Source organism: Anopheles gambiae, chromosome 2 (genome assembly GCF_943734735.2).
Source record: "Anopheles gambiae chromosome 2, idAnoGambNW_F1_1, whole genome shotgun sequence".
Taxonomy (NCBI): Eukaryota; Metazoa; Arthropoda; class Insecta; order Diptera; family Culicidae; genus Anopheles; species Anopheles gambiae.
Window position 1 is genome coordinate 67,070,830 of NC_064601.1, and position 13,559 is coordinate 67,084,388.

The following is a 13,559-nucleotide window of genomic DNA, read 5'->3' on the forward strand; positions in this document are numbered from 1 at the left end:
TAGTGTTAGTGCACAAAATGGCGCCTGCCAAGCAACGCAGCAGACGGGGTGATTGTTTTTGTTTTGTCGCGATCAAAACATCACCCCCTCCTCTCTCCATGCGCACCAGGTGTTGTTGTTGTTGTTGGTGGTGGTGGTAGCGCTGGACTCTGCGTACGTCCATAAAACCGAGCCGCTCTGCTCACCCCACACGACGAAGTGGAATGAAATGAATTAAAAAATACACCGCGCTCTCCACACCAAGGCAAAGCTCAGCGGAAAGAGGACTGGGAAAAAGACACTTCTTCGAGAGAGGTGTATAAAACGCCTTTGCTTGTTGTTTTGTGTGCCTACGCCCGCTTTCCGTGACTCGTTCGTAACAGATTCATCAGCGGAATTATTCATTGCTCACTTCCAACACAACACATCTACGTCTACGGGCATAGTGAGCGGAAGTGAATCATCATAGCGCAAATGTCGTCCGAAGTACGGAGGGAGGCAGAAACTGTTGCAAAATACAATCGACTCACAGTCATAGTGCTTATCAAATCGCAAACAACAACAACTAGTGAGGAAATAAGCAGAACAGTTAACCGTTAAGCAAGCCAACCTTATATTCTTTTGCCAACTGTTTTAAATGTTGCTCAAGGGATGTTTTTGCAAGAAAAAATATGTCCACAAGTCCACTAGCTGTTTCTTGCTCATTCAAAAGGTTTATATAAACTTCTGTAACGTAAATGGAAGCTGGCTGCAGTCCCGGAGCAAAGGGCATTCTTCTCTGAATTTGGGATGGTGGGGCTTTTCCCTTTAGTCCTAAAAACACCACCAATGCAACCAAAGCTCACTAACCAAACGAAAGTAAAATTGGTCTGTTACAACAACGTGTTGTAACAAACAATTTCTTTCTTCGGTGCTGGTTTTAGCTCATCCGAACGACGCCAAAAAGGATATCGGTGCAAAACCGATTCGGTGGTTCAGTTCGTTGGCGTCTGTATAAAGTTCCCTTGCCATCGGAGGTAGAACCGCACCCGCTCGTTCCATGTTGTTTAGCGCAAACAACAAATAAAAATAGCACTACGCGTGGCGTGGGACACATAAAACGGATGCCCGCCTCCCCCAAATGGAACCAACCAGTCGAAAGGATACAAGGATCCGTTCAAGGTTACCATCGCTGCTGTACATAATGTACGACACCAACGTACGACCGGGGACGCTATCATCTCTGCGCAATAGTACCGCGTGCCCGGTACAGGCCGCCCGGGTGCCCGGTATTCTGCACCGTAGAGCATGTTGAAGCCTTATCGCACTTTATTCGTACACGATAAAGCGAGACGGAGTTTGTTTGTGTCCCGGGACATTTGAGCATGGTTTGGGTTTAACTTTCCTTTAACGACCATCTTTGCGTTCTCTCAAGCAGGGAGAAAGTGCTGGCGATATGGCGAGAGTTTGGTATATAGTATGTAGGGGGGGTTTTTGTGTGCTCTTAGCACGTTTTTCTCCCTCCCTTGCTGTAGGAATACCATCAAGGGTGTCCTACAACCCCAGACCATCCACCAACAAGTCTGTAAGATATAATCTATCGTAGCGGGTTGACATTTTTTTCTTTGTTTCTGGTTAACACAGAATAATAATATCAATTACATACACAATAAACATTTTAAGAGGCAACATACACTTTCGACAGTCTTACTTCAATGCATCAAAAGGCAAACGCAATAAGCTCCAGCGCGACTCTCTGCGTTCAAATATGAGAGCAAATGATGTTGCGAGGTCTCTTTACTTACATGAAATATGATTTACGATATAATGCGTCTGCAAACCGCTTAACCAGTTGAACTTTGTTATCTGCAAAACAATTAAATGACAAAATACATTACATTAAATTCATAATTTAACATACCTCGGTACACATCAATGAGAAGCAGTGCAGTGAAATGTTGCTGTAAAATGTTGCGAATTTGAAATTCACAGCGTGATGCTTTAAAACAAATAGTTAATTACTTAAACTAGCATTTCAAAACAAACACCCCAATCAATCAATCCAACCGTTCGATTTTTGCAAACTAATACTAAAAGCGAAAATGATTCGCAGCAAAATTCGGAACGACAAATAAAACGCAAAAAAACAGAAACGCAATGGTAAACAAAACGATGGCTTTAGTAAATACGTTGTCCTCACACATACAGCACAGATTGTGTTGGTAGATAAGTCGGGTGCAAGCGATCGATCGTTCGAGGGAATGCCAGTTTTATCAACATCTGATACACTTTTCTCCGTACTGGGTACGAAAACAACTTAAATCGCTCGAGTTAGCTCCAGCTTTGAAGGGAGAGCGCGCATATGATACAACAATTCCTTTTTTTTTTCTTTGTAACTCAAAATCATCACAACAACACTCCGAACAACATCGTCATTCATGAACAGAATGGTAAAAAAAAACGCTCCAAGGTTGCCAGCTCCAGCTTTGGTAAACAACTTTGATAAGTCCCGAGAGCTTATCGTTGGAAAATCATTTAATATTTTCTTCGAAAGATAATTTCGTTCCACCGAAACGGCGCTTGGTTTCATAAAACATTCATTCAAACGTTCACAAGCAATGCGCAATGGGGAGTGCCTGAGGTGGTGTTTCAAATATCATTGACAGTAAGCGATAATATATCCTTTGCTGTTTGCATCATTTTGCAGATAAATCATTTTTTAAACATTCACATGATACATTTCCAATCGTGCCAATCAACAACAACAACAACACACACACACACACACGATCGATTGCACATGTGTTAAAATGAGAAAGCAAACAAATCCTATATTTAGCTAAACGTTACATTTTCAATTCGAACGACCCGCTGTGTAAGCGAAACTGGTCAATTGGGGAATTTCCAGTGGAAATCCATCACGTCAGCTGCATTTACCGAGAGGACACACGCACACATTCCCCTAAACTATCACATTCACGACATTTCTTAGATCGTGGGGAATTCTAAGATCAGTAACGATGTGACAGAAACAGCCGGTCGTTGTACAAAACAGAAAACAAGTTATATTCTTGCAGGTTATTAGTGGAAGCATTATATGTACGTGTATGTGTGTATGTGTGTATCTTGACGCCGTTACAATCCTGCGTTGTAACAACCCCAGGCAATAGAGAGATAAGTGATAAGGCCACATGAAATACTATCGCTAACGAATGGCAAAGTCCAACATGGCACAACACTCACAACAGTGTTGTCAGTACAGTCGGCGGATCGGCATAGACGCAAGCCCCTCACCCACACCCACCCATAGCGCTCCCAGCCACACAATGCACAACAACAAAAACACTCCCCACGCCATCCCACACCCCCCCCCTCCCTCCCTCCCAAGGGTACATGCTGGCAGCGCCAAACGAGTGTCGCCGAGAGCATGGTAAAAAAAAGTGTACATAGTAAACAAACCGATCGGTTTTCAGCTCGCTCGCAACACCCAACACAGTTCCCACACACCACACTTCCTTTGCGCGTACACACAGCACTATTGCAACTGTCCATGGCCCCGATTGGAGCGCATCCGAGAGGCGCGCATCTATCCTCTCTCTGTGTGTGAGCATTGAAATTGCATTGGCGATGTGTTGGTACACGATGTGGTCGTTCCATGGTGCAGCGAGCCAGCCCCGCCCGGTGGGGGCCACATCAGGCGGGTCGTCACATGGACGGTGCACGCGGTCAGTCACGATGCACCAACAAGTAATCCGACGATGGTTGCGACTTGACTGCATCCTTTTACGCCAACAGTCAAGCCATCTGTTACGGCCATTACGGGGTAGCGCCCACGTACAAAAATGAGACTTTAACAAATGATTTGTGTGTGTTTTTTAAGAACACCATAATTTCATGTTTGAAGCCGGTACAACGCGCATCACGGCTTTAATAGGGGAAGGAAACATTGTATGTGCATGTGTGCTTTTGCGCGTTACGAAAATAGATCCATCTGGACCACACTTGCTGAATGTACACAGCTTGTTGTCAACATGTGGCCCTGGCACTGGCGGTCACAAGCGGTCTACTGATAGGAAAAGTTAGACTAATGTATGAAGCATTGATCAGTACAATAACAATATGTTCTGTAGTCTGCTGTAGTCGGTAAATGTAACGAAAGGAACAACAACTGCATTTATTCTCGTCTAAGTGGAGCAAAATAATGTTTATATAAAAGAGAGAGAAAGGAAAAAAGAAAGAAAGAAATAAATAAAGAGAGAAAGAGAGGGAAAGAAAGAAAGAAAGAAAGAGATAGAGAGAGAGAGATGCTGTGGGGTGATATTGCAATCCGATGCAATGGAATGCACCATAACCCCATTCGTGTCCGCCCATAGTGTGTGCAAGTGTGCAAGTGTGTGTAAGTGTGGGCGAAGTGTTTGGGTAAGGGAATCCCACGCAGAAGAGAGAAAAAATAAATGCTACGTTAAGCTGGGTGTGCATTGGTGTTTATTCGCTTTTTTTGTCGACCCATCTGAGACAGTTATTTGAGTGAGTCGTGTGTGCAGCAGGGTGGTGGTCGTGTGCATGAATCTTATGCGCATGGCACAATCGTGTTTCGGTGGGAACAAAAAACGCAACAAGCATTTTGCTGAATGAATAACCGAAGGCAAGAGTTCGCTGACGTTTCGCTGACGAGTGAATGCATTTGTTGGTTCACGAGCATTGCTGCATTGCTGCACACCACCAGTCAACGTTCGCAGATGAGAAGGTACATGAATGCAAGTGCACAATGGAATGGCCAACAATGGTTTAACGCTTGTCGAAGATGCAGCTTCTTAACGAAATCTTTAAAAAAGCCACTAAATAACCAGCGACACACTGCAGCACTTGTGTTATCACGCCGTTGCAAGAAAGTGCAGCTCCCACAGTGGGCCTAAGCACTCGAGCAAAAATGTAACAGAGCTACAATACACATTGTACTTCAAGGGCTAATACAGCCAGTATCTTTACAGCCCTTCAATTACAAACCTTCTGTTGTTTGCACCAAAAGAACGGAGCGTTCGTTGGATGTGTCAAACCAAACAGAAGCATTCAGCTGTATTGCTGCAACATCGCTCTACTGCGTTGCAGTATGAATGATACGGATGTCAACAATGCTTAGTGTGATATCAGTTAATCTTTGCGTGGCTACGAACAGGATTAGCTTGAAGCCTTTGGCTAGACGTGTCCAGGCAAAGGGACAGGGCAGGGTTAGTAAACACAGTTCGCAACCGTGTTTGTGAGCCAATGTGTGAAATGATCAGCACACGGCAGTATCGCAAAGGTGTGTGCAATAAAATATCAACAATGTACACTTTAGCGCACCGATTTGGGCTCAACGAACCTACCTAACCACATCCATCCATCCGGCATCATCATGACGGCAAACATTGACCAAAGCAAAATTAAGGAAACAAAAAAGGAAAGGCAAAAATGTGCCAAAACATACCGAACGAAAGTCAACGTTCTTGGCGAGTTTCCTCTCCCATCATTCCTCCTCGCCCTTTCCTTTTCAACTGCCGTTCGACTGTACATGTAGTAGTTTCACCGGAAAGCAGCATCGTGAAGTGTAAATATTAGTGGTGGATACTCATACGAATCCGGCCACGTGCGTATCGAGGTCCGGGGTCCGTACTCTATCGGGAATCGATTCCGTCCCGTCGTTTTAACGGTTACGCCACAACTCGTATGATGACTTATGCACTCGGCTGCCTCCATGAGTTGGAACCGGCATCACACTCTCCTGAACCCATTGAAACCAACACATTCGGTGGTTCCTGTTCCGGTAGGTTCGAAGCCAATCCCTACTACTTGCTATACACATGAAGCAACAGTAGGCTGGGGTGATGATATTATTCGGCATAAATTTTCATCGAAAAGAGCGTTTGAAGCGTTTGGCTCCCGTTTGTTACTCTGCTGTGTTGGCCAATGAAAATAACAGAAAACCAAACTGCAAAACAAACAAGTCCTGTTACGGCAGTAAAATAAATATGCCAGAACGGATAAATAATACTTTTGGTTAATATTAATAGCCTTGTGTACTGTAAGAGTAAGCGGTTGTGCACAAAATAAATGAATAAATATTATTTGTTTTTGTTGATTATTATTATTATTATTATTATTAATCAACTACTCGTGTAGATGAATAGATGTAGAAGATATCGACTGCTACAGTTATGATATATTTCGTCACTTAGGTATTCTCAAATATGATATTTTGATGGTTCTAATCAAGTCTAATCTAATCAATCAACAATAGCTTCGAGCAAGTTTACTTTGTTTCTGAATTGAAAAAAGATTATTTTTATTTTAAAAAGCTTTTGAATCGTTAGATTCAAGAACTCCTTTCGATATCTCTATCTTATCTGTTGAGTTCATTGGACCCCAAGAATGGATAAAAAGTCACACATATGCGATGGATGAAAACATTTTTGTGAATAAATTTCAAATTTTAGTACGTATAGATTGAAACGGTTGGCCCGGTCTGGTGGGCTGTGCGACTTAAGTACATGCCCGTCATGGGTTCAAGACCCGAATAGACCGTGCCCCCATATGTAGGACTGACTAGTCTGCTATTGGAACAAAAAGTCACTGAAAGCCAATCCCACTTCATTAGTGGGTACAGGGCAGGCCTTGACCGACAACGTTTGTTGTGCCAAAGAAGAAGAATATTGAAACGTGAATGGAAAAAAACCTGTTCGTATAAAAGCTTAAAATTTGAATCTAATGAAGTAAGTAGCTTTGGCAACACTCAAAAGCAAGCTCATGGCACACAAAAAATAAATTTTGTTCGAAAACTCGCTTTACACAATCCTTTAATACCGTACCAGTTAAAGATATAACGCGTTTCATGAAAACTTTCCTTTCTATGATGTTATAAAAGCGGAGCATTCTGTCAAATAAAATAGAAAGTTTACAGAAAAGCTAGCAAAACCATGGTTTACACCTGAGGGAAACCACAAAAATCCTCAAAACTGATCTGTAATGATTGTCATGATTGTGTCCATTACAGTCCATTACCTACTATCAGACTTTAAAAAAAAAAAAAAAACGACAACCCACACCAAGGATGCTACTAAGTATGTTAAAATAATGCACGAGAAGAAAGCGACTAAGCTGCGCCTCTAAAAGAATCTCTGTCCAGAGTTCACTATTTTGCTGCGCATTTGTGCTTTCCATGAGACCAACGAAATCACAGCAATCGGGCCCCCGTTCCTAGCGCGACCAGTGAGATTTTGTTTTCATTTCATACCTCGCGTGTGTTGACGTGTGTCTCGTCGAGTGTGCCTGTGTGTTTTCATTCTTTATTCATCACATCCCGCGCTTAACCGTTTGGCTGGCACTCGTTCATTGAACCTCCACGTGCGCTGCGACATTCTTGCTAATTCAATCGTACACACTAAAGTACGTCAACACGGTAGTGTGTCGTCGTTTGTTTTCCTCCTTTTTTGTTTAGAGATTGCAAAAGGGCGTGTGTAATGTGTGTAGATGTCATCTGAGACGATCAAACAATGTTGTGATTAGCGATCGTGCGATTATTACCATCACTAGTTTTAACCAGTATGTAGATAATGGATGAATTAAAACTCGAATCAATCTGCATGTTTATCTCATTCTTTCAGTTATGAAAGTTTGCGTCATACTGTGCACATTGTAACGTTAAAATTTGGATTTGTTCAAGCCCACCGTCCTATGAAAGTAAAGCCGAAATTGTGTACAAACATGATGGAATATAGCTCTCAAAATATTTCATCTTAACTTTAGTAGCTCTACCAGTATCAGTCATTTTAGCGGGTCAGGTACAGTCATAAAAACACCTGTGCGTTCTATCGGTTGTTCGTTTTCCATGATAGATCCGATAAGATGTTCGCTTAGCTTCAACATCCCACCCAAAACACACCTGTCGCCACGAAAACGTTGTGCGCTAGCCGGTGGTGAATAGTTTCCCACATTCTTTTAAATTCTTTTCTTTTTCTGAAAACAGAATATCCAGTTTATGCTTTAGCGCGAGATGTGCTTGTGTGTGTGTGTGTGTGTGTGTGTGTGTGTGTGTGTGGGCAGGCGTGTCCGTGCGCGTGCAAGCCGTATGATTCAGCAGCATACCGGCTTTCTCAAGGTTAATCTGTTCTAAGGTACAATGGCTTCTCGATCGTTGCCGAAGCCGGTGAGGATCTTCACATGCTGAGTTCGTTCTTGTTTGCTGAACCGCGGCGTAGCTCATGTTTTTTTTCTTTCCACTTCCGAACCGAAACGCGTAGTAAATCGGTGCGCGTGGTTTTGAAATGTACGCCTTTACCGTACATCACACCACGTTGCCGGTGTTTGTTTTCGTTCATCGCCGAGTCATAACAAAGGGGAGCGTAGAAATAGTGAAAGAATGCAAATTTAACGACCAAACCCTCACCTCACACGCGCACACACACACACACAAACCCAAAAATAAAATAAAAATCTGCGCTGATAAAGAGTTGCTAGAAAGGCCCTTTTTGATCAAATCTAATGCGATATACATTTTAGACCCATTCACCTGCGGCTTAACAACCAGTCTGGGCATTATTTATGTTTTGTTTTCAATGAAAATAGTAATTATTTCCTCTTCTATCATTTCCGATTTGTTCGTTAAACAGTTGTGGGAATGTTTATACAATCGTTTTGCTAGCGCCAATCACATGGCCCGTGCCCAGAGAGAAGTTGGTACGCATTCCAAAGCACAAAGGTAACGGCGCGCTCACTCAAAAGCCATCACACCGTGTATGAGATACTTTGGATCGATGACTCCCTTTCAGACTGTCGGTATTTGCACCCAAGCCCCTGCTTCTAGCGCCTCCCCGGCACTGCCAGACATTCTGGAGGTAGATTTCGCTTCCGCTTACAACGCTAACCTTGACAGCGGTTATTACACCTTGCCGAATCTGTCTGATGAATTCCAACGCATGAATCCTTTCTTTTTTTTTATTCAGCATCGGAAAAAATGTCTGATCCCAGGTAACAGGTGGCAAATTTACGTTGAGATCACGAGTAATAAATTGAATTTATTCAAATTAATACTGAGCGGGGGTTTAAACTACAGCTAACTAAAGCAGCAACAATAAGAAATATGTTTCAACCACCCCGTTCCCTTGGCATATATTTATATTATTATTGTGTAATTTAGTTTATACCGAAATTCAAACTTCTTTTCCCCGTTTATCATTACTGAAAATGTACAAAAATGTACAAAGAAAAAAAACAAACTAGAACGAACAGTAGTTGTTTTTATTCGAAATACGACTTTTTCTACACGTACGCAAATTTGAACCTGGGCAAGTAAATTTAACCGTGACGATGATGCAACATATTAACCAGATATATCTGACTTTCCTTTGAACGAAAGAATGACGTCTGCGTGCGCGTGTGTGTGTGGCTGTAAACAAACTTTGCGCGGGAATTTCATCATTCCGCAGCGTCTGGAAATATATGTTTGTATGCGTATGGCACATGGAAGCGAAAAAGGTTTTAGCTGCCCTTGTATGTTGTAAAACACATTTGCGCGAGAGAGTCAAAGAGTATCGCAAAACTAAAAACACCAATTTACCTGGCAAAACCTGGCACTGTTTGGAGAGGGGGAACGAAAAGGAACTCGACTCAAAAAAAGGGCGCCTGAGAGACCACCCCACACGGCTGCAGCCAAATGGGACGCAGAAGGATCACAAACCGGAGGCGGCAACTCCGGCATTCGAAGCAACACAACAAAGAAACCGGCTTTTGAAGAGGAGAAAAATAATACAACCACGCGATACAGTGAAAAATGAACGGAAAGGAAAGGAAACATCCAAACAAGGCAAACGATCGAGGCCAGACGATCGAACGATTGTGGCTCGGTTTGCAGCTTGCCGTTTCCAGTGCACGCGGTAAATAAAAAGTGCTCACAAAGGGAAAAGGAAAGGAGAAGAAAGGATCGAGAATGTGAAACGTGATGGTACGAGATGAAGGAAAAAGGGTTACAGGTGCCCATGCCCATACCGAATGAGTAAAAATAACACAACCCAACCAAGCGCTCAACCCTCTCCTGTATGTTAGTCAACATTATGGAACTGCTTCGTTATGCGGTCAACACGAGGCTACAGCCATTTATGTGGCCATTTGTTTGCAGAAAGCACTAACATACTAAAAAATATATTTAAACGTGAGCAAATAAAATATTTTATGATAACACAAGCATAATCAGTGGTTGCAAACAGACAGAAAATCCATCAAATGGTGCACCTATTTCTATATTGAGCTCATTTACTTGAACTCATAATCACGCTGGCAGTAACGCCACCCAGCCACCCCCTTCCCTCCTCGCCCTCCCCCTCCCCCACATCCCACAAAATCATTCGCCGATCACTGTTCCCATTCATTACGCCGTGGGCAGAGCCGTCTGCGATCAGACCATTCCATCATCATACACTGCGGTTCGCATTTTTTATGGTTTCCATCGCCTTCTAGGACTGATAGACACAAAAAACAACAACAACAACAGCAACACTCCAGGCAGTGTGTACGTGATGTGTGTACGCTTGCCATTTGCTTCTTCCAGCCTTCTTCGGTTTGAGCGTCTCTTTGCCTTCCGAGGCGGCCAGGCCAATGCACAACAGTGTGGAGAAGTGGCGTGTAAAAACAGAACGGAAGAAAAATAATAACAAAGCCGGCTGCCGGCAACGTCGTCGAGGGAAAAGCTTCTTCAAACCCGCTGGGGGCCAACTTTGCACCCTCCACCAACCAACCAACCAGCCCAGCCAGCCGTACAAGGCCAACGCCAAAGCAGACACGCATCGAAGATGGCGTGGTAGAAAGGGATAGCAATTGAGCACGACACGACCAAGAAGAAGAAGAAGGTCTCGACTCGACTCGATCGAATGCCGTGTCTTTTCGTGCGATCTTGTGCTGTGTTTGTTTTGGTTGGTGGATCTTTCGTCTGCGAAGAGAGAAAGATGAAGAGATGCATGTACTACACCCCGCAGCACAAGGCGAGCGGAATGTAGCGGAATCGACAAGGCACAATCGTGTGGTGTTTGTGCAAAACCGAGCCATAATAAGACAGGGTAAGTAAAAGAAATTGGACCCCACGGGGATCCTATGGGGATCGTCGTTAATTATCGAGCGTCTGTAACGTTTACAGGTGACTTTTCAGTTGATTTCAAAACTATCTCACATAGGACACCTACGTTACACAAGTCTTCACCAGCACTCCAATGCATTTAGACAACAAAAGCTTGTGCTATTTGAAAAGGTAACTTATTGTAGACGTTGCATAAAATATGACAGCCATTTAGAAAACTGTAAATAGTAGGATTCTTCTTGCTAATCATTTTATTTCAGTCCCATATTTATTTCATTGCTCCTTTCCTACTTTAGGGTTAGTTATATAGCATAATTTAGAACCTAACCGCCGATCTATACGCACTTTGGGTTGGTTCTTTCCGTATCGGTTCACCGCTAATTAAGAGTTAGTCTCAGTCCGTTTCATTACGCCGGTCGAGGTTTACGATGCGTGGAAGGTGAATGACGCCGTCATGCTACGTTCCGCCCTGAAATAATGCAATGTCTGGCAAGTTGTTTTCTTTTTCGAATTTCCGTTGAGGTGGATTTTACAATCTTGTTAATTTTTGATAGTGAAAACGTGACTGTTCTGCCTATAGATTGGCATACTAATTGTAGGAGCATTCAGCATTCGCGAATTGTATGAATTTCTTGTCATTTGTGCACTTCATATTAAGTCCCATTTTCACGCGATATGAATGTGTAAAGTGCCGAACTTTCAATACAACCACTAGGGTTGACCATTCCATGTGTTGTGGTGCGCTAATGGAACCCAAAACAAACCCAAAAATAACGGATGGATAGTAGCAAAGCAAAGACGGTTAGGGACACATGGTTACAACAACCCAGCCAAACGCATCTTTTACTTCTCGCATTCTCGTTCATGTGTTTGGCGTTCGTTCACACATGCAGAGAAGCTGTGTAGACTTCGTGGAATTCTCTCGCCTTAAGAAAGTGATGTTTGCTTCTCTTTCCTTGCTTTCCGGTTGGTTTCTTCTTCACGGGAAACATGCACGAACAAGTTTCTCTCGGCATTTGATATGCGAGACGAACAGAACTTGTGGAAAAATGAGTGAAGCCAAACGGCCCGCCGCCCGAACGGCACATGAATTCTGTCGAAAAGAAACCTTAAAATTGTTTGCCATAGCCTCAATGCTTCGGCTTTCAAACTCAAGTGTAATGGAACTTTCCGTTGGTACGCGGGACCGCTCCTTTAGGGTAGATCTTTCCATGATGAAATGCGCTTCACGATTCTCCTTTGCGTTGTTTACCTCTGAACGTATACAGCCGCGCGAAGGGTTAGCAGCTGACATCATTAAACTTTCCAAAATTACGTGTAACGTGTATGTTTTATTCTACAAAAATGCCTTTGTTGCGAGAAATGTAAAATTAGTCCAACATTCAATATATAATGGATAACACGTCTACAATCGTTGATGAGACGGTCGGTCCGGGTACAATGTAATTGATTGTATTAAATATATTTAATATTTGATAAATAATTTTCATACAATATTACTTTCTTACTACCAATGCCAGACGAGATTCCATAGGTAAGGAAATGTTGAATAAATCTCGCTAGCACCAGTCTTGTGGGACCATAAAAACATAAGAACAGCATAGTTCGCCCAAAGAGGTGCTGATGCTTTAAATTCTGTTCTGCCAGAGTTCACAAACCTATAGGCATAAGTTTCACAGAAACAAATGTGACTTGGACCGACGAAGAACCGGTGTTGAGAGATAGGGAAGAGCGTAAGGAAAGAAGAGATGATTAACCAGCAAGAAAATGAGTAAGCGGGGAGACGACTAGTGTAAATGGAGGAGGAGGGCACCGCCTATTTAGTTTTATGAATGGGGGGTTTGAACTTAGAAATATTCAAGGTTACTATCGGTTATGCTCATGAGGCAAGAGTAATCATTAAGATTCTTGTTTATGAAGAATGTGCACAACGTGATAATGTGTTATTTTTTTCATGCTAAAGCGGATGCGGAGAGAAAAAAATCATGTTTTATGTGATACGGTCAGCTCGACCGTTTTTATGCGAAATAAAAAAAGAGAACGTTTTTGACTACATGAAGTAAGCGATTGTGTTCTAAAATAGTGGGTACACAGTTTTGTAGAAAATAAAAACCTTGACGCAGTTGAAATTAGTTTGAAATGTTTAACAAAATTCAGGGTGGCTACCATTGTGCTATCGGCAAGGCGAAATTACCCATTCAAACAAGAACTAGTGCCATCTGTCGAGAGGAATAAATCGAACAAGCTAGCGCCATCTGTTGAGACTATAAATAAATAAATAATCGATGAAGATTACATTTGGCGTACAGTGCCATCTTGTGGCTAGATTATAAATTACTTTACAGTGAATTCCCCTTTTGCGTCCACAGTATTCCCCGAAGCAAGAAGTGGCGCTGATGTTGAATCTAATGTATACCGTCTATACAATTTTGTAATATTTGTCATATTTACTTTGTTAAAATGTATAACTATTTACTGACATCTCATTTTGATGATTTGA

At 42.6% G+C, this 13,559-nt stretch overlaps 1 protein-coding gene across 4 annotated transcripts in view; it reads right to left on the bottom strand.

Annotated features, from left to right (window-relative positions):
* The window catches only part of LOC1278448 (xaa-Pro dipeptidase), a 45,739-nt gene that overhangs the window by 30,340 nt on the left and 1,840 nt on the right, over positions 1 to 13,559 (bottom strand). For 2 of the 4 annotated variants that reach the window (XM_001689032.2, XM_061651197.1), the window contains exon 2: positions 1,764 to 1,824. The exons of 1 other annotated variant lie outside the window; for it this stretch is intronic. Coding sequence is in view for 1 of the 3 variants with exons in the window: in XM_318039.5 (XP_318039.4) it covers positions 1,764 to 1,824; positions 3,418 to 3,615 (259 nt within the window). In the remaining 2 variants the exon portion in view is untranslated. Of the gene's footprint in view, positions 1 to 1,763; positions 1,825 to 3,417; positions 7,023 to 13,559 lie in introns of those variants that run through there. One more of the 4 variants, XM_318039.5, reaches the window with a different exon arrangement.